Here is a 19662-nt window from a genome sequence, read left to right on the forward strand (position 1 = left end):
AATGGAAACAAAAAATCCCCACTATGAGACTAGAAGTCAACTACAAGAAAAATAACTGCAAAAAACAGACACACATAGGGGGGCTAAACAGTATGCTACTAAACAACCAAAGGTCAGTGAAGAAATCAAAGAGGAAATACAAAAAAATACTCAGATGCAACTACATGAAAAATGAAAATACAAAGGTTGAAAACCTATGGGATGTAGCAAAAGCAGTCCTAAGAGGGAAGTTTATAGCAATACAAGCTTGCACCAGGAAGTAAGAAAAATCTCAAATAACCTAACTGTACCTTAAAGGAACTAGAACAAGAAGAACAAAACCAAAGTTAGTAGAAGGAAAGAAATCATAAAAATAAGCGTGAAAATAAATGAAAGAGAGTATAAAAGAGGCGTTCCCCCTGTGGCACAGTGGGATCAGCAGCACCTCCGGAGTGGAGGTTCTATCTCCAGCCTGGCGCAGTGGGTTAAAGGATCTGGCATTGCCATGGCTGCAGTGTAGGTTGCAACTGCAGCTCGGATCTGATTCCTGGCCTGGGAGCTCCATATGCCACAGGCATCCAAAAATGGAAAAACAAACAAAAGATCAATGAAACTAAAAGCTTGTTCTTTGCAAAGGTAAGCAAAATTGGCAGACCTTTAGCTAGACTCATCAAGAAAAAATGAGAGAGGGCCTAAATCAATACAACCAAATGAAAAAGGAGAAGTTATAACTGACACTACAAAAATACAGAGGATCATGAGACTACTACAAGCAACTATATGCCAATAAAGTGGACACCCTAAAAGAAATGGACGAATTCTTAGAAAGGCACAACCTCCCAAGACTGAACCTGGAAGAAACAGAAAATACGAACCGATCAGTTACCAGTAAAAAGCTGCATAAGTAATTAAACCTCCACAAACTGAAAAGTTCAGGACTTGATGGCTACACAGGTGAATTCCACTTAACAGTCTGCCTTCTGAAACTGTTCCCAAACGTTACAGAGGAAGGGATACTTCTGGACACATTTGATGAGGCCAGTATCACCCTGGTACCAAAACCAGACAAAGGTATCACCAAGAAAGATTTACAGGCCAGTAACACTGATGAACTTAGATGCAAAAATCTATGCAAAAACAAAATATTAGCCATCCACATCCAACAATACATTAAAAGGACCATACACCATGATCAAGTGAGGTGTATCCCAAGAGATGCAAGGATTTTTGACTATGCACAAATCAGTGTGATATACCACATCATTAACAAACTGAAGAAAACATATGACCATCTCAATATATGCAGAAAAAGCTTTTGACAAAATTCAACACTGATTTATGACAAAAACTCTCCAGAAAGTGGGCATAGAGGGAACATACTTCAACGTAATAAAGACCACATATGACACCACACCTAACATTCTCAGTGGTGAAAAGCTGAAAGGATTTCTGCTAAGATCAGGAACAAGACAATGAGGTCAACTCTGCCACTTCTATTCAACATAGTTTTGGAAGTTGTAGCCATAGCGATCAGAGAAGAAAAAGACTCCAAACTGGAAAAGAAGTAAAACGGTCATTGTTTGCAGGTGACATGATGCTATACATAGAATGTCCTAAAGACGCTACCAGAAAACTGCTATAGCTCATCACTGAATTCGGGAAGGTTGCAAGGTACAAAATTAACATACAGAGGTCTGTCCCTTTTCTATACACAAACAGCAAACTATCAGAAAGAGAATTTAAGGAATTAATCCCATTTACCATTGTATCAAAAAGAATAAAATACCTGGGCATAAGTCCGCTCAAAGAGGTAAAAGACCTGTACTCGGAAAACTGTCCCCAATGAAAGAAACCAATGAATGACACAAACAGATGGAAAGACACACCATGTTCTTGGTTTGGAGGAATCAATAGTGTCAAGATGACAGTATTACCCAAGGCAAAGCTACAGGTGGAATGCAATCCCTATCAAAATACCAAGGGCTTTTTTCACAGAACTGGAACAGATACTTTAAATATTTGTGTGGAAACACAGAAGATCCTGAAGAGTCAAAACAATCTTGAGAAAGAAGAATGGGGCTATGGGCGCCCTGACTTAGCTACACTGCTAAGCTATGGTAATCCAAACAGTTCGGCACTGGCACAAAAGCAGACACACAGCCCAGTGGACAGCACAGAAAGCCGAGCCATAAATCCACGCCCTTATAGTCCACTTTCGTTATTAACTACTCTATGACGAAGGAGGCAAGCCTATGCGGTGGGGAAGGGACAGCCAAGGCTTCTTTTCTGGAACACCCAGGGCACGCACTGGGGTATGCTGCAGGTCACCCTGGCTCCCGGGCAGGAGGCTGCTCGGCGGGAATGGGGCAGGTGGGTGGGGTCACCTGTACCACGAGCAGTGCAGCTGACTCCACTGGAAGGTGAACGAACGGCACCCAGGAGAGGGGTCCATCCTTCCCGGGAGCCACGGGATGCTGCAAGGGACAGATGGGGTGTGGGCCATAAAGGTATGTCCCCGGGCCTTTGAAACCAGCGGGACATGGTTTTCTCTGAAACCGCCCCAGTGTCTGCCAGCCTTCCTGCGACTAAGTGGGTGGCGCTGACGAGCACGACAGGCTGCCTTACTCGGTGCACAGGGATGGGCCCGGCCCACCAGGGAGGCCACACAGGAGGAGCAGGCCTCCCTCAGGCCCAGGTGACCTGTCACGAGTGGATGCCTTAGGCTAGCGCGGCCCGTCAGAGGAGGTGACCTGGGTCTCGTTCACGGCGGGATTCGATGGCTTGTTTTGAAGAAGCACCCGCACACGTGTGTGTATGAAAAACGCTGTATGTGGACACAAGCCTGTGGGGTAGGCACGTACTTTTATGTCTCCACGGATGCCATCCCGAGCTGCAGCAGTGACAACGCCAGGTTCTGAACCTGCTGAGCCACAAGAGAACTCCCCTGCTTGGTGTTAAGGCGCTGACCTCTTTCTCTCCCTGCAGATGCGGGCAGGTACACTAGCTGCTTTCCTCCAGGCGGTCACCAGAGGGCAGCAGAGCCCACGTTTAAATAGGCGAGCGGGCCAGGTGGCCCGGGGGCTTTAGGAGTAACGTTACCTGAATGACTTCGGGGATAGAAAGATAGGTATTCAGTTCTAAGGACCCCTGAGAAGGCGCAAGCTTCAATTAAGAATTCCAGACTCGTCCGGTCATCCTTTTAAACACGCGAACATCTGCATCTTGAACACAGACGACGAACCTCCCGTTTTTCACCTCCTACTTCATCTTGCTTAATCTGTCTTTACTCCCATTCTGTGAAGTCGAGGATTAGCAAATTTCTGCCAGTTTTCACAGAAAGAAATGTCACTGCCAAAAATACTCAGGTAGGAATAACTAATTATACTGTCACTTAGTGGGACACACACTCTGACACCCCCCGCCCCCCCCCACCGCCTGTGACAAGGCCCTCGTGACTGGTCTCATTCTGGGCCAGAGATGAGCCCGGCTGAAGGACGTGCCTGAGGCCGCGCAAGACCGCAGGCTCCCCTTGCATTAAAGGCCGGAGTCTTAGGCGCTGGGACATGTCCTGCCCACTTTGGCTGTCCCGGGTCCTGTTTGTCCCCATGCTGCTGTCTCACGGTGAGGACTGGGCCTCGGGCCACTCAGGAGATGCTGTTATAAACACACACACTCATATGTATATTACTTTTTAGGGCTGCACGTGCAGCATGTGGAGGTTGCTGGGCTAGAGGCTGAATCAGAGCCACAGCTGCTGGCCTACACCACAGCCACAGCAATGCGGGATCCCAGCCACTTCTGTGACCTATACCACCGCTCACTGCAATCCTGGATCCTTAACCCACTGAGCGAGACCAGGGATCGAACCCGCGTCCTCATGGATACCAGTTGCGTTTGTTTCCACTGTGCCACGATGGGAGTTCCCTCTATACATCTCTTTTGAGACATAAGTTTTGAAAGGAGTTAAACAATTCCACAGGTCACATTACACCCAAGCTGCCTCCGTCCCTGCTGCCTGTTCCTGAGGCAGGTTTAGAGCAGTGACAGCAAGCGGGTTCCATCCGGGGTGGCAACAGGGAGTGGTCAGAGGACGGTCCCAGAGAAGACAGGTTCCTGGAAAGGAGATTCTAGGAGGAGGAGTTGGGGTGCCCAGGGGAGGGAAGGGCTGGGATGGAGAAGGGGTGACAGCCAGGCCTCAGCACAAAGGAGACAAAAGCAAAAACAAGCAGATGGGACCTAAGTAAACTTAAAAGCTTTTGCACAGCAAAGGAAACCAGAGACAAAACAAAAAGACAAGCTACGGACTGGGAGAATGCATCTGCCAATGAGGTGACTGATAAGGGCTAATATCTAACATATACATGCACACACAGCTCAACATAAAGAAAGATTAAAACATTGGCAGGAGAACGGAACAGGCATTTTTTCCAGACACGAAATGCAAACGGCCAACAGGAAAAGATGCTCATTCTCGCCCATCCTCAGGGAAATGCAAATCCAACCCCAGTGAGGTACCACCTCACGCCGGTCAGAATGGCCATCACTGTTAAGTCTACAAATAACAAGAGCTGGAGAGGGTGTGGAGAAAAGGCCCCCCCCCCACACAGTTGGTGGGGATGTGAACTGGTACACCCACTGTGAGAGCAGCATGAGAGTCAAGACACAAACTAGACTCGCCATGTGACCCAGCAAACTCCACTCCCGGGTATACATCTGAAAAACACGAAAGCGAATTTGAAAAGATACACGCAGCCCAAGTCTCACAGCATGATTTACAGTAGCCAAGATGTGGAACCACCCACGTGTCCCTCAACAGATGAGAGGTTAAAGAAGATGTGGTACATAGATACAATGGAATACTATGCAGCCATAAAAAAGAATGAAATGAGGCCATCTGCAGCAGCATGGAAGTACTGGGAAGGGTGCTAAGTGAAACAAGCCAGACAAAGACAGATACTCTTTGTATCTGTGTGCTGTTGATACGTGGAATCTAAAGCAGACCAGTGAAGAGAACAGCAAAGGAGCAGACTCAGAGGACAGAGTAGCGGTGACCTGTGGGGAGGGCAAGACAGATGCAGGGGACGAAGAGGCGCAGACTCGTGGGTATAAAACGCGCTAAAGGATGTACGTCATGCGGATGCAGCCACGGCTTTAGAATAACTGCAGATTATACAGTAAAATCTTCTAAAAATTGTGAATCACTATGTTGGGCACCTGAAACTTACATTGTGTACCAATGACACCTAAACAAAGAAAAAAGCCCTACAGCCAGGCCCAGAGTCGCCTGTCTGTCACCAGCACCTGCCTGCTCACTTTGTGAGGGACAGAAAGCATTCAGGCCTCAGGGGATCTGCCCGCAGCTCCCCGGTGACACTGGGCCGCACACCAGGTCCACCAGCTGCCTCCGCATTGGCCAGGATCCACATTTCTGCCTAAGCCAAAGCGGGGCCTGGAGGGCCACCGGCTCCTGAGGCTACAGGTGTGAATGTGAGAAGCACCTGCTGGACCCAGAGGCCACCAGCAGGGCGGCCCCTCAGGGAAGAGCGGTCATCCTCGGACAGCCGATGGCCTTTGTGCAAAGGTTCTTATCCCCTGGTAGCTTTGCGTTAGGCCTTAACCTCTGCTACTGTTCTTGTTCAGGAGGTGTGTTTTTAACACAGGTTGTAGAAAAGGGCTAATTTTATACTAGGAAACGAGAGCTCGCAGGTCCAAGCTTCTCCTGGTTCATCGTGAGAAGCGGGGGGAGGGCGGGAAGGCCATCTCCGCCCCAGTGGCTCTGGGGGACGGTCCCTGAGTGGACGTGCAGGAAAGAGGGCGGGCGAGGAGGGTGTCCAGCCAGGGTATGGGGGGGGGGCGACCTTCTGGCAACATCAGGAGGTCATCTGTCCCCACGGGGACCCTGACATCTTCCTCTGCAACTACAGGCATCGCCGAGGGTCAGGTGTTTCCTAGTGTGTCATCCTGGCTGCTGGACCTGTTACATTTCTGTCCCCAGGAGAATCTTCCCAGGTCTACACTGGCGAGGAAAAGGGCGCCTCGCTTCCCTGAGTTTCGCTCCCTAAGCCAAGTCTGGTGATGACGAATGAGGTTAGCTCAGGGGCCGCCTCCCCAAGAGACAGGACCACACAGAGGTCTGACCTTGACCGCTGCTCTCCTGAAGGGCTCCTCCTTGCTGGGCTCCTCTGTAAAGGAGAGTATTTAACTGGGCAAAGGAAGACGGGGCTGCCGGCTGCCTGGGCCCTCAGCAGCGTCCAGGCTCCCGCCTCACAACCGGGTTAAGCAGCGGGTTGAACCAGACTGCATCACTCGCATGTCATTGCTTTGTGCTTAAATACACAATTCCCTGGCGTTTGTTCCAGGGGTACGGGCAGCCTTTGGGCGTGGCTGTGCTGTAAGAATCCTGGAGGAGGAATCAAAGTGCGGTCACGTGACTTGTACTGGGGTGGGGGGGAAGGGCTGGACGGGGCACTTGGGGTGGGCACACAGGATGGAGCAGCAAGGTCCTACCTACAGCCCAGGAACTGTGCTCAGTGTCTTATAATAAAGCATCACGGGAACAGAAGAAGGATGTACGCACACCTGAGTCACGGAGCCGCCCAGCAGAAGTTAACACAGCGCCGTTGTCGCTGCGCTTCGGTAGAAGTTTCTAAGAAAGGAGGCCCCCGAAGTCTCCTGTCGCTTGCCTCCCACCCGCGCCTGCCTTGGCTCAGAGCCCTTCTGGCGCCGAGGGGCCGAGATCATCCACCTTGGGTGACCTGCCTGGAGCTGCACTGGCCGCCCCTTGTCCCCGGGGGGAGGCCAGGCTGGCAGGGTGTCCCCGGCCGGCTTCGGGGCTGCGAGGTTGCCACCCCAACAACTGTGCTGTCACACAGCGGGTGTGCTGGACAAGCTCGTGACTCTCCCGCGCCAGGTTCGGGAGCACGTTGGAAAGTCACGTCCGTCAGTAACCAGGGCGTGACGTGACCGAGGTGAAGTGACACCTCTTACGTGAAGGAAAACCTTCCACCTTCCACGGCGCTCGAACCTCCACCGCACCCAAGGGCCTGTACACCGTGTGTGGGACGGCGCCCCACGGCCAAGGCGAAGCGGGCGCCGGTCTGTGCCCCGGGCCTCTGCTCGGCGCACGGTTGGTTCCCCGTGAATACCTGTCCCCCGGTCTCAGCGACGTCACGGCCTTCCTCTGGACGCGTGACACTGGCTTCTCAGGCCAGCAGAAGCCAAGCCCTTTCTACCCCCCGCCCCCGCCCCCTGCCAGGCTCTTCACTGGGCTCTGGAAGAGTGGACAGCGTGGGCATAAACTCAGTGAGCCCCGACTTGGCTCTCTGTGCAGGGCCGGCTGCGGCTCGTGCCCCCCGAGCCCCCTGTACCCCGTTCCTCCAGCTGCCCAGATGGGACCCGGGCTCCAGCTCTCCCCTGACTCTCCACGCCCCGGGGGGCAGGGCGGGACGCCCGTCTGGAAGCTGACTCCAGAGGCCAGGGCTGGTGGCTGGTCCACGGGCGCCCTGCCAGATGGGCCTCCCCTGACCCCGCGGCCTCGGAAGACCCCCCCCAACCTCGGGCAGCCCCGCCACGCACCTTATCACTGTGGGGGTGATCTCCGCGCAGAAAAACACGCTGAGGCTCCCTGCCGCGTGGGAGGCGAACATGCCCACGATGGAGAAGGTGACGGAGAACTTGTCCTTGACACTGTCACTCATTCCTGGGGGAGGGGCGGCGGCCGTGAGGCGGGCAGAGGGGAGGGGGCGCGGGGGCGGAGGGAGCAGGGGGAGGGAGCAGATGGCCTGGTGCTCCCTCCCCCTCCCCCCTCCCGGGTTCAAGGTGCAGACCGGGTGCTCGGGCCGCATGGGGTGGCCAGCCTCCGTCAAGTTCCCGTGGGTCCTGAATGTGGGCTGGGGCCGACAGCCAGAAGCCGGAGCCCGGAGAAGAGGGAGGCTGGTGGTCTCCCCGAAGCCACAGCGACGGGCTGTCCCACCGCGGGGTCGGCTCCAGAGGGAGGTCTCTGACCCCGGAGAGCCTGGCCGTCCTGGCTGCAGGCCTGACCAGTCCAAGCCCAGGGACAGAGCATCTGGGCTGAATTTAGGGGAAGGAAACGCAACCCCAAGAGAATGTAGGGTCCGGAGGGAAAGTGCTTGACCAGTTCGAGCCCCTCGCCCAGGGCCCGGGTCTGACCTCACACCCACGCGGCGTTAGGCGGAGCGTGGCGAGCTGCCAGGGCCACACGCTCGGGGCGCAACTCAGTTCCCCGCAAGGAGCATCGTGCGCCCCAGCTCTGCCTCGAGGGCTTGGCGCCTGGGCGGTCAGGCCAGGCTCGAGCGCAGCTGCGTTGCGTGCAGGGCAGCAGCTCTGCCGTCCCCGCGGCAGAGGGCAGGGGGCTTGCGGGCTGCACAGGCGGGGATGGCAGCTTCCCCAGGTGGCGCGATCAGCCAGATCCCCCTCGGCCTGTGCCCGAGACCCTGCGTCACAGCAGGTGCCACCGGGCTGTGCCGAGCACCATGCCAGGGGAAGGGGGGCAGCATGCCAGCTGGGTGCGAGCAGCATGGGGGACACGAGCCGGACTTTCTAGAGGCAAGAGGGGCAGAGGGTACAAATGGAGACGTGCAGTGTCCAACCTACGGCCAACTTCAGCTGCAACTCTTGGGGCGTAAAGTGGGAGAGAGAGGAAAGGGAAACCACAGGTCCGTGAGTCTTTGTGGAAACGCCGTTTGGGTGCAATAAAAAGACGATAGAGCCTGGCTCGCTTGTTCGGGGCTCACCTGAGTCTGGATGCTGGCTGTACTTGCCGATCACTGGGCCGGAGACGGCGGGCGAGCGTGAAGGTCGGGGGAGGGAGAAGAAAGCACGTCAGGACGGAAGCTACGACCGCGAGCTTCCCCGGGGCTGGTTTCTAAGCGAACCCCCTCCAGGACCAGTGGGGTGGCCTTGCTGCCGGCCCGCCAGGCCCACCTAGGGAGCACGGCTGATGCCACCAGGGGGCAGAGGGGAGGGGCAGGGCACGGATGTGGGGGAGGGTCCTGGGCATCAGGGCTGGCACTGGACCAAATGGAGCCCCTCTGTTCAGAACAGGGGACGACAGCCCCTGGGAGCAGAGCCCAGGCCCAGTGCGTGTCCTCAGTCACTGACGTCTCCGCTGGTGTGTGCTTGGGGCACCAAGCATGGTACAGACCTGGCAGATGGCATCCTCGTGCCCTCCCAGCATGGTCCCCACAGCGCCCAGTCTCCTGGGCATCCCTGCTCAGGGACCGTGGGTGGCTGGGAGCCTTGGGGCGGCTACTCCCTGCACATCCAGCTGAGCCTGGGGGCCGGGAAAGGTTCCCTGGGGAGAGAGACCCCCAGGTCACAGCTGATGCTGATGGGTCTCCCAGCAGAGATGTACAACCCCCCAGGAGTGCCCGGGTCAGGAGATGGCCCCTGCACCTGACACTGGCTGCTCCAGAGTCCAGTTTGCACAAGGAGGCTGAGAAGGTGCTCAGCCCCTCCCCCTCTTCTTCGGTTCAGATGCTCACTCCCCGCCCAGGACATCACGCAGACCTGACGTCCTGGGGGGACTTTTGCTTTCTCAGCAGCTCTGACCTAATTCTGGCAGCTTGGAGAGAGGGGACCACCGAGCCCACGGGGACAGTCCCGGGTGAGAGGAGGCTGGGTGCCCTGCTGGCTCCTGCCCTGCTCTGGTGGGCAGGTACCTGGGCTCGACCCACAGGCACGGGGGTGACTTTTTGCTCAGCAGGAGCTGCACTGAGCTGGCCTCTCAGAGCTGGATGGGCTGCTCAGATCGTCTAGCTTTTGTTTAAATTCTTTTTTAACATTTGCTGAGAAATTGTGGTCCCAAGAGCAGCCGATAAACTCGGCAATGTCTACTGAAAAGCTGGGTCCCAGAGCGGGAGTGTCACAGGTGCTCTCCCTGGTTTCACACCAGAGAAAAGTCCTTTGTTCTTGGTCCTGTGATGCATCACAGAGGGACAGCGTGGCTGCCAGGGGGTCATGTCCACCAGGAGTGCCAGGGAGAACTGGGGTCAGGGTGGGGAGGAAAGACCCCACACTCGGGGCAGCGGCCATGCGTTCCAAGAAAGCCCATCCTTCCCGAAGCAGCTTCCTTGGCTCTTGGTCTCCGGAGAGCAGCTGGGGTCCCTGAAAGCGGTCCATGTCCCCAGCGCCCACCCGCCTGCAGCCCCACTCACGGTTGAGCAGCCCGAGCTGCAGGAGCGAGGCCAGGGCGGTGAGAATCATGAAGAGCAGCAGGCCTCCCCGGCGCCCCAGGACCCCGACCACCAGGCACATGGCCAGGCAGGACGCCAGGGCGATGCCCGCCGCCGTGTAGTAGTCAGCATAGAAGTTCTCCAGCAGCGGCACCTTCACCTCGTGGCCCATCATGCTACGGGCGAAGCAGTGGTGGATTCCAAAGCCGGTCAGCCTGCGGGCACATGGACCATGGGGCCGCCGCCTCCTGGAGCCCCGCGCCCAGGGTCCAGGAGCAGGGCAGCAGGTTGGAAGGTTGAGGGAGCCGTGAGACAGACTGGAACGCGGAGAAGACCCCAGGAAAGGGACTGCAGGGTCACCTCCTCCACCGTGGCCTTAGCGGTGGGTGTGGGTGAAAAGCAGGGACCCTCTTTCAGAGGGTGTCTTTCAGGGACGCCATCTGATGACCTCTGACCCTGAGGGGGGCCGCCCTGGGCAGCAGGGAGGGGCAGGGTTCCTGCCCTCAGAGTCAAGGCCACGGTGAGGCCCACACTGAAGCCGCCGGGCTGCTGGGAAACGCTGTGAGCCACGGGGCAGCCGGGGACGTGTGTTCCGCAGTGGGGGGGCCTCTGGGGTAACCTCCGGGGCTCACACCGAGAGGGAGGCAGGGGTGCTCCATCACCCGCAGCAGCCTGGGGGGGGGGGCCTCTGCGAGAGCCAGCTCCACACAGGGAGCAAGGACCTGTCCCACTCCCGTCCCCAGGGTCTCGGCGGACCTGCACCTGCTCCCCCGCAGTCCGGTCCTAAGGACTTGAGTCTGGGGGCGCGAGCAGCACGCAGGCAAGATGCTGGGCTGCGGGGGGCTGGTCAGACCCCAGCTGCCCCGAGGCGGGGGGTCCGGATCTTCGTGCCCTTGCAACCCCCAGACACCGGGGCTCCTCACCCACTCAGGCCCCTCACCCACCCAGGGCGGGGCCGAGAGCGAAGCGGGGAGCAGGTGGCGCCGGCGGCCTCCCCCGCCCCTCCCCCTCCCGCCGTCGCGCCTGCGCGTCCGGGACTCACGAGTTCACACACAGGACCACGATGTTTTTCCACAGGTTCCGGGTTCCCACCACCTTCACGATGCAGACCTTCTTGGGCCTTCGGGAAAGCTCCTTCTCCAGCTCTGCAGAGAACGGGCTGTGAGCGCCGCAGGCAGGCGGCCCCGCCCGCCCCGCGGGGACACGTGGCCTCCGGCAGCAGCAGGGCGGGGTGCGTTTCGGGCTGGGGTGGGGTGGGGTCTGCCTCCCCCGTCCCCCCCTCCCCCGAGGTAAAACGCGCTCAGAGACACTGGCTGTGCAGGTGCCACGGTCCCCGGGCCTGCAGGGAGCCAGGCCTTTCCTGGGAGCCGGCAGGACACAGGCAAACCAGCCACCCACGGGGGCTCCCGCTGCTCTGCCTGAGCGGGACCCAGAGGCGGAGGCTGGCGGGGGGCAGGCTCTCTTCCCAAGAGCCACCCTCTGCTCTGCTCCCCACTCAGTGGCCGGAGCGCCTGAGGCCGCTTCCTCTGCACCTGCCCCTGCAGTGCCCACATCTTAGAGACGCATGAGGTAGAGTGAACACGTGTGCCTGCGTGTGCCCAGACACACGCACCTCCATGTGCGCTGAAGTGAACGGAGCTGATTAAGACGGATGGGGTTTCGGGTCAGGGGACGTGACCGACATGTCACACGGCGGAGCTGGGGCTCAGTCAGCTTAGACGGGACGTCAGGGCCCCGCTGGCGGGGTGCGGGGGGTTGCAGACGGGGGTGGGGGGCCGACCCCAAAGTTCAACAGGGAGGATCCAACAAGGGGACCCGCGGTCTGGGGGCCTCCTGGAGTCTGTGAGCAGAAACAGGCACCTTGGGCCTCTGAGTCCACCCCCACCGCGTGTCCTCAGGGAGTGACCCCTTCTCAAGGGCCAGAAAAAGGAAACTTAACCATCAGATGTCGAGGCCGAAGGAAGCAAGAAAAGACTGGAACGTCGGGGTCCAGAGGCAACGGGTGTGTGGGGAGCAGGCGGTCCTGGGCAGGGTCGTGGGGCGGCATCATGGGGGGACTGGGGCCGCCCCCTCCAGGCTGACAGCTGGGCAGCCGTGGCCACTTCCCAGTCATGACATTACACCGGGGAGGCCGGCTGAGGGGCTTTCAAAATCCTGTGCTGTCTGCAACTTAGCTGTGACCCTAAGGCGAATCGAAGACAAGGCCACTAAAAATAAAAAGTGCTGCGGCGGGAAGGCCTGGGGGGAGGGGCTGCCTCAGGAGGGGCCCCGGAAGCAGACCCGGCGGGGACACTGGGTCCGAGCTGAGTCCCGCCTCCCGGGTTCAACTCCCTTCTACCCCTTCCTGCCGTCCAATGGCAAGAGGGCCACCACCTGCACTCGTTACATCAGAATGAGAACTAGGGTTTTTAGGGACTTCCCGGTGTGGCTCAGTGGAAATGAACCCAACTAGTATCCAGGAGGACATGGGTTCAATCCTTGGCTCCACTCAGTGGGTTAAGGATCTGAAATTTCCATGAACTGTGGTGTAGGTCACAGATGTGGCTTGGATCTGGCATGGCTGTGGCTGTGGTGCAGCTCTGATTCAACCCCTAGCCTGGAAACTTCCATAGGCTGCATGGGTGGCCCTTAAAAAAAAAAAAAAAAAAAAGAAAAAGAAAAATAGATTTTTTAACCGTAAGAGTTGAGGAGTTTTTATTTAAAAAATGTTTGGATCAGTGTCACCAGCTGGGACACAGAGGGGAAAAGGGAAAGCCTTGCCTACGTCTGAAGGATACCACACCACCTGTTTCCAGAACTTTCTTCCTTCTCAGTATTTAGCTGCGGCGATGAGGCCCGTGCACAGGCCAGATTGGCTGGTATTCTGGTCATCCCTCCGTGGACCTCTCAGCTCCTGAGGTCTTCCTGACCGTTAGCACAGAGGGGCTAATCCCATTTACAGACACCCCCCCCCCCCCGCCGGTTAAAACACTAACACCGTTTTAATGAGCCTGGAACCATCACAGTGAGCAGATGACGGTGACCCCGTGATCTGAGCATCCTCCCCTGCTCCAAAACTGGGCAGGAACTCGTACTACAACCTGTGATCACTTGCTCACCATGGAAATCTTCCAAGAGCAAAAATTAAATGTCCATTAGCATTTCACAGAAGTTTCTTTTTTGTCATGTGGCCCAAACGTAACTCCGGATACACCCAGCATATGAAATAGACATTGGGGAAGCTGGAGCCATTGGAATTACGGCCTGAGCTTGTTTTTAAAGCATTAAACTCTAGAGCCCAAACCGTAGTCCCAGAGGTAACTGCATGACGCTAAGTGGAATTACACGAACACGTCTGGGGCTGTTTGTGCTTTGTCTCTGTCACGGGCACCACAGCCTCCCAACCACAACACAGAACTTTCTCAGCACCAGGTCTGTGCTGGGACGAAACCCCACAGCCCTGAGCACAAGAAACCCAGCACCGCACCCGCAGGACTCCTGCTCCTGGGTAAGGATGCCAAGTCTGGGGAAGAAGGATGGAGCCAGAGAGCTGTCAGCACCCACACACGGCACGTGAGCTGATGCTCGTGGGAAAGACGCCGAGAGCGACAGACACTCAGGTGTTCAAAGATCTACAGTGATTCAGCTGCAAACACCACGCAGGAAACCCGACACGTGCAAAGATAAGACCAAGATTGCTTTAAAAGAGGAAAGGAAAATTCTGGAATGCCGGGTTTTCTTCCAGCATGAATCCAAGGTTGAGATGCACTGACAGGGCAGGCCCACCCCCTTCCCCCGCCTGAGACACGAATCCACCCAGAAGTGGCGAATGCGCTGAGCCTTCCTGACTGCAGGAGTCAGGATTCACTTATTGCGTAGATGTGTGCAGACAGCCTGCTGCGTGTCAGGTGTGCTGATTTGGCCGCCCTGCTGGGTGGACACAGGCCCAGCCCCGCCAGCGTGGCTGGTGACAGGCCTGATGAGCAGCACACGGGTCCTTGGCTCCTGTGGTCCTCACTCGGCTGCGGGTGTGGGGCAAAGTGCCTGCTGCTGTGACAAGCATCAGTGGAGGGCCGAGCTGGGCCTGGGGAGACGGGCTGACCTGGTCTCCCAGGAGGGGGTGACAGGACACAGCTGCGTGCCTGGGGGGAGGGCTGGCGGAGGGGCGGGGCCTGCTGTCCCCAGAGTCTGACAGAGGCAACAGACACAGGGTCTCAGGGCGGCCTGGGAACTTGGCCGAAAGGCCCTGCGGGCAGGTGGTGCTGGTGGGTGTGGGGTGGTGCCAGCGAGGATGGCGTCGAGCAGGGGAGAGTCCGGGTAGGGCACGGGGACCGGGGTGGGCTGGTGGGGACTGGCTCAGATGACAGGAAGAGGGCTCCAAGCAGGAAGCCAGGCCTGCGGATGGAGGTGCAGGCGGCCGGTTCGGAGGAAACTGCTGCCTCCCCCACTGCCAGGGGGCAGAGGCCCAGAGGCGGGAGAGCCGTGGGCCCGGGGTGCGAGCGCATGACACGCCTGCCTTGCGTCGGGGAGAGGTCACCGTGCCACCTGCCTCCAGCCCAGAAGCCGACCCCACCCGACTCTGGAGCGAGGAAAGAGAGGAAGATGCACTATCGCTTCCCATGAAGAGGAGGGAAGGGGCTTCTCCCAGACTCTGAACCCGCGAGCGGCAGAGCGGGCTCAATCAGGGTCACGCCGGAGACAAAGGGCACGGCGGCTTAAGAGCACCGACCAGCTACCGGCTGGGCCTGGACAAGGCTGGGCAAGACAGTGGACACTCCAAAACGAGCAGATGTGACCCACAGGTGCAAGGTGCACTCCTCCCCCCCACCAGCCACGCTGGAACCTCTGTCCCTCTTTGCTCTGAAGCAGCACAGGGCAGCCGCTTCTGCTGGGTCTCCGGCTCAAGCCCCGGCTCTGCCGCTTGCCAGCTGCGTGACCTCTGATGAGACGCTCAAGCGCTCCGCCTCAGTGTCCTCGTCGGCAGGTGGGGACAATGGGGCACCTCGCAGCACCACAGCACTGCTGGGGGGCAACAGACTCATACACGCAAAGCGCCTGGGATTAAACACGTTCACATTTGCAGGCCGTCGGGGAAATGACATGACGGACACAAGCCCTCCGCAGGGATCAGCCTATTTACCTCCACGGCTGCCAGGGACGGTGGCAGGGGGCGGAGGGGGGCAGGCCCGGCTCCTGGCCCTGGCCTCCTTCGTTCCAGGGCTGGGCAGCCCCTCCCGCAGCCCCACTGCCTGCCCCTGGGTCCTGGGCAGGGATGCGCCCCAGCCGGGCAGCAGCAGCATCGGGCGAGCGTCTACTGACACGAGCCTGGATCTTCTGATGAGAAGCGATTCCAGGAGCCCTTCCCGGCCAGCGAGCCCCCATGTGCTCCTCCCCCGTCGTGAATGGGGACCTCAGGCCCTGCGCACCCACCAGCTCGCCAGGCTCCCCCAGCGCCCAGCGCGGTCGCTCTCCAGCCCCGCTGCCCCCACCTGGCGGGGGGGCTCACCGCGGTCCCTGCCCCTGACGTCAGGTTCACCTCTCCCCGCGTGCCTGCCCCCCAGAGCGGGGCTGTGCCCGTCCCCTTCCTGCTCTAGGACAGAGCCTGGCCAGGTGGCGTCTGGCAGATCTCTGCCGGGGGGAAGTTCAGATCCGGGAAACAGGACGAAGGTCTATGGATTATTTTCCTGGGGAAGCTCCTGACGGCACCAGCCTCGCGGGGGCCTGGGCTGGGCAGTGGGTCAGGGTGGCGGGTGGCTTTTCAAAGGAGGGCCACACACCACGTGAGTCTGAACCACTTCCAGTGCTTATTAAACATGCAATTTTCAGGGTTCATTCCAAGCGCTACTGGCTCAGAATTTCCGGGTGCTGGGAGGGCCCAGGAGTTTGGATTTGAACAACCTTCCACTGGGGTGGGGTGGTCTGATCTAGTTTGGGGGATGCTCCTGAAACACATTCTTTAGATCCAAATGCCCCCACCTGTTCAGATGCCCAACCAGTAGGTCCCGACACACAGACACAGCGGCTCTTGGAAGGTCCTACTTGGGGGAGAGAGAGTGAGAGCCAGCACCCTGGCAGGCTGTCGGGCCATGTGCCAGGCGTGGGTTCGGCCTCCAGATCCCCAAGGTCACCCCGCTCTCTGGATTTGGACTTGATCACGTTCTGAGTCCGGGGGGCGGGGTTGGGGGTGGGCGGCGACTGTCATGGGAAGTTAGCTGGGGGGCTGCTGTTTGGCAGGACAGAGCCGACGCACCAGGGGCACGTTGTGGGGTGTGGCCCAGTCCCGGGGGGGGGGACGGGTGCCCCGGGGGGGGGGCGTGGGGTCCCAGGGACACGTGCTCACCGGGCATCACGCCTTTGATGTCGCTCTCGGGGCTCATGCGGTTCTTCTGCGTAAAGTACAGGATCAGCTTCTTCGCAGACTCAAACTGGTGCGTGGCCATGAGCCAGCGCAGGGACTCGGGGAAAATCCTGCAGAGACAGAGAGTGGGTGAGGGTCTTCCGGTCCACTGGGTGGGCATCAGGACCGGCCTGGGGGGCTGGGGGCTTGCAGGCGGTCGGACTGGGGTTCCACAGGTGCTCCGTGACCGGCTGGGAGAAGACCACCCAGGAGAGTTCCTACTTTTCTTGCAGGAAGGGTGAATGTTGCAATTTTGAAGATGAGGCAGATAGAAGTATCTTACCAACCGGGTTAAGAAATCTGTGTACCCATCTGACCAGGACCGTGGATTTTGAAAGCATGTGCCAGCAACTCACCGAAGGGCTGCTTTTGTGATGTTTTGTCTCAAAAAAACAAATGCTCATAGAATGATGAAAAGTTTTTTTTTTTTGTCTTTTTGCTATTTCTTGGGCCGCTCCCGCGGCATATGGAGGTTCCCAGGCTAGGGGTCGAATCGGAGCTGTAGCCACCGGCCTACGCCAGAGCCACAGCAACGCGGGATCCGAGCCGCGTCTGCAGCCTACACCACAGCTCACGGCAACGCCAGATCGTTAACCCACTGAGCAAGGGCAGGGACCGAACCCGCAACCTCATGGTTCCTAGTCGGATTCGTTAACCACCGCGCCACGACGGGAACTCTGAATGATGAAAAGTTTCAAAAAATGCAGCCCCCATACTAGCGACCTGACAGGCACTTTCCGCTCGGGCGTGAGGGCGATTCCCTCGGGATCGGCTGTGGAGGGCGTCTCATCTCGCTGCATGCCCCCCACCCTGCCCCCGAGATGATGGTTTTCACGTGTTATTAGCACCAGACTCCCTGTTTATGTTTAGGGTGAAATCCTGTGAGGAGTTCCAACAGAAAAATCAAAACAAAACCCAAACTGGTGTCTTTTTTTTTTTTTTGCTTTTTAGGGCCATACCTGCAGCATATGCAGGTTCCCAGGCTAGGGGTCTGATCGGAGCTGCAGCCACCAGCCTATGCCACAGCCATAGCCACGCGGGATCTGAGCCGAGTCTGCAACCTACACCACAGCTACAGCAATGCTGGATCCTTGACCCACTGAGCAAGGTCAGGGACCGAACCCGCAACCTCATGGTTCCTAGTCGGATTCATTTCTGCTGCGCCACGACGGGAACTCCCAAACTAGGGTCTTATTGTCAATACATTTCGTAATCTTCCTTTTAGGACAATCTTTGCTGTCAAAGAGAACAAGGTGCCCGTTTGGAGTGGGGGTCAGCTTGCTTTCTCTGTAAAAGTCCACACAGTAATTTAGACTTTGCAGGTCACAAGGTCTCTTCGGAAACTAGCCGCTGCCGCATGCCCAGGAATGAGGGCTGTGTCCCCTTAGGGCTTTATCATGAAGCAGCAAGTGCCCTTGGGAGGGAGAGGCGAGAACTGGAGGTTGAAGCTCGGGGTGACAGCATGGTGACATATGGTGACCATGGCATCTCATTGGGGTTACACAGCGTCAGGTTGCCATCGCGGATGCTGATAGGAGTTTGCATCCACCGACCCAACACCCGCCCTGCCAGCTACAGGGAGCCGCTAATGAAAGCATCCAGAATCTGGAAAAGCTGTCCGGGGCAAATTTTTATTTCCATGTCATTCACTAATGCTGTAATGGCAGTCGCTGCCTTCCCTGTCTGAAGAAAAATCAAATTTCTAAATGCTCCTGCTGCATTCTGCAGCAACAGCTGACGCCAGTGTGCCCTGGGCCAGTCCGATTGGAACGCTCATCTATGCTGGGACGCCCGGGTCACCAAGAGTCAGAAGCTATGTGCCCACGTGCCTGGCCTGAGGAGGTGCGGCCTAAGCATTAAGACGGGCCCAGGGCGACTCGCATCTTTTTACAACAGGAGCCCGTGCGAAAGCTGGGAAAAAAGGTTTCAAGTTGTAGGCAGTGCTTTTTTTTTTTTTTTTAAATAGTAAAAGTTAATGTTTGTTTTACTGGTTCTAGTTTTTACAAAGTGATTTTGAATGATGTAGTTCAAGCAAACACTCAGAATCAATATTGCATAGATAGCAACACCGTGGCACAGTTTATCAGACCTTTTATCTATAATGAAATAACCTGACACAAACGCTCCCCACAGCTCTACCTACCTTAGCTCCATCTTTCTGATTTATCTGGGCTTGGTGTCACTTTCCGATTTCGTGACATGGGTAACACATCATCAAATTTAATTCTTCTTTTCTAATATATCAATTTCAGACTTCAAAATGCCACCCGAGTATCATTTTCGCTACATTTCACAAGTTTTGACAAGTAGTTTTTTCTCTCTTTTTTTTTAGGGCCACTCCTGTGGTACATGGAGGTTCCTGGGCCATGGCTACACCACAGCCACAGCCACACCTGATCCAAGCCGCATCTGTGACCTACGCCACAGCTCCCGGCAAAGCCAGATCCTCACCCCACTGAGAGAGGCCAGGGATGGAACCTGCGTGCTTAGGAGACTAGGTCGGGTCCTTAACCTGCTGGGCCGCGATGGGAGCTCCTTGGTAAGCGGTCCTTGCTGAGATTTCCTTCTAGACATTTTGTGATTTCGATCCTAATTCTATCCCATTTTCCTTCCCTGTGACAGACGGAGAGACACGTCTCACATTTATACATGACATCGCCAAACACACAGGTTTGGAGAGGGGGTTGGGAGTGGGCTTGCGATATTATTCCCCTGATTTTTAATTTTGTTACACCATTCTGAGGAAGCACAGGCTGTGTTACCAGACGCCCCCGGAGCCCCTGGGCCCCTGCAGGATTCTGCCCGCAGCCATTCCGTGTAGCTCATCCTTCCTGCTGGACCTTCTCAGGTCTGAGAGAGTCACCACGCACTGAGTAGGCGGTGCTCTTCTGACTGCAGGTTTCAGCTGCGCCCCCCACGTACCCCCCTTCCCCAGGGGGACAGCAAGGACGAGAGGCACGTCCACAAGTGACAAAGGGCAGGCTGGCCGAGACGTGCCCCCGCTTACAAGAGGACCCACGTGAAGGCCCACAACCCAGGGGGAGCCCGCCGGTCAGCGCCGCTGGGCACAGGGCCAGTGAGTGTGGGCCTCGTCTGGAGCTCAAACACTCATCT

At 57.3% G+C, this 19662-nt stretch overlaps 1 protein-coding gene across 3 annotated transcripts in view; it reads right to left on the bottom strand.

Moving 5' to 3' along the window:
• The window catches only part of SLC22A23 (solute carrier family 22 member 23), a 143089-nt gene that overhangs the window by 8053 nt on the left and 115374 nt on the right, over positions 1–19662 (bottom strand). The window contains exons 5-11 of one of the 3 annotated variants that reach the window (XM_021100122.1): positions 16492–16619; positions 11215–11317; positions 10155–10387; positions 8733–8765; positions 8589–8612; positions 7555–7678; positions 3781–7249 (exon numbers count right to left, since the gene is read on the bottom strand). In XM_021100122.1, the coding sequence (XP_020955781.1) occupies positions 7240–7249; positions 7555–7678; positions 8589–8612; positions 8733–8765; positions 10155–10387; positions 11215–11317; positions 16492–16619 (655 nt within the window). In that variant the 3' untranslated portion in view covers positions 3781–7239. Of the gene's footprint in view, positions 1–3780; positions 7250–7554; positions 7679–8588; positions 8613–8732; positions 8766–10154; positions 10388–11214; positions 11318–16491; positions 16620–19662 lie in introns of those variants that run through there. The other 2 variants (XM_013977405.2, XM_021100121.1) reach the window with 2 other exon arrangements.

Source organism: Sus scrofa, chromosome 7, assembly GCF_000003025.6.
Source record: "Sus scrofa isolate TJ Tabasco breed Duroc chromosome 7, Sscrofa11.1, whole genome shotgun sequence".
In the NCBI taxonomy this organism is placed as follows: Eukaryota; Metazoa; Chordata; class Mammalia; order Artiodactyla; family Suidae; genus Sus; species Sus scrofa.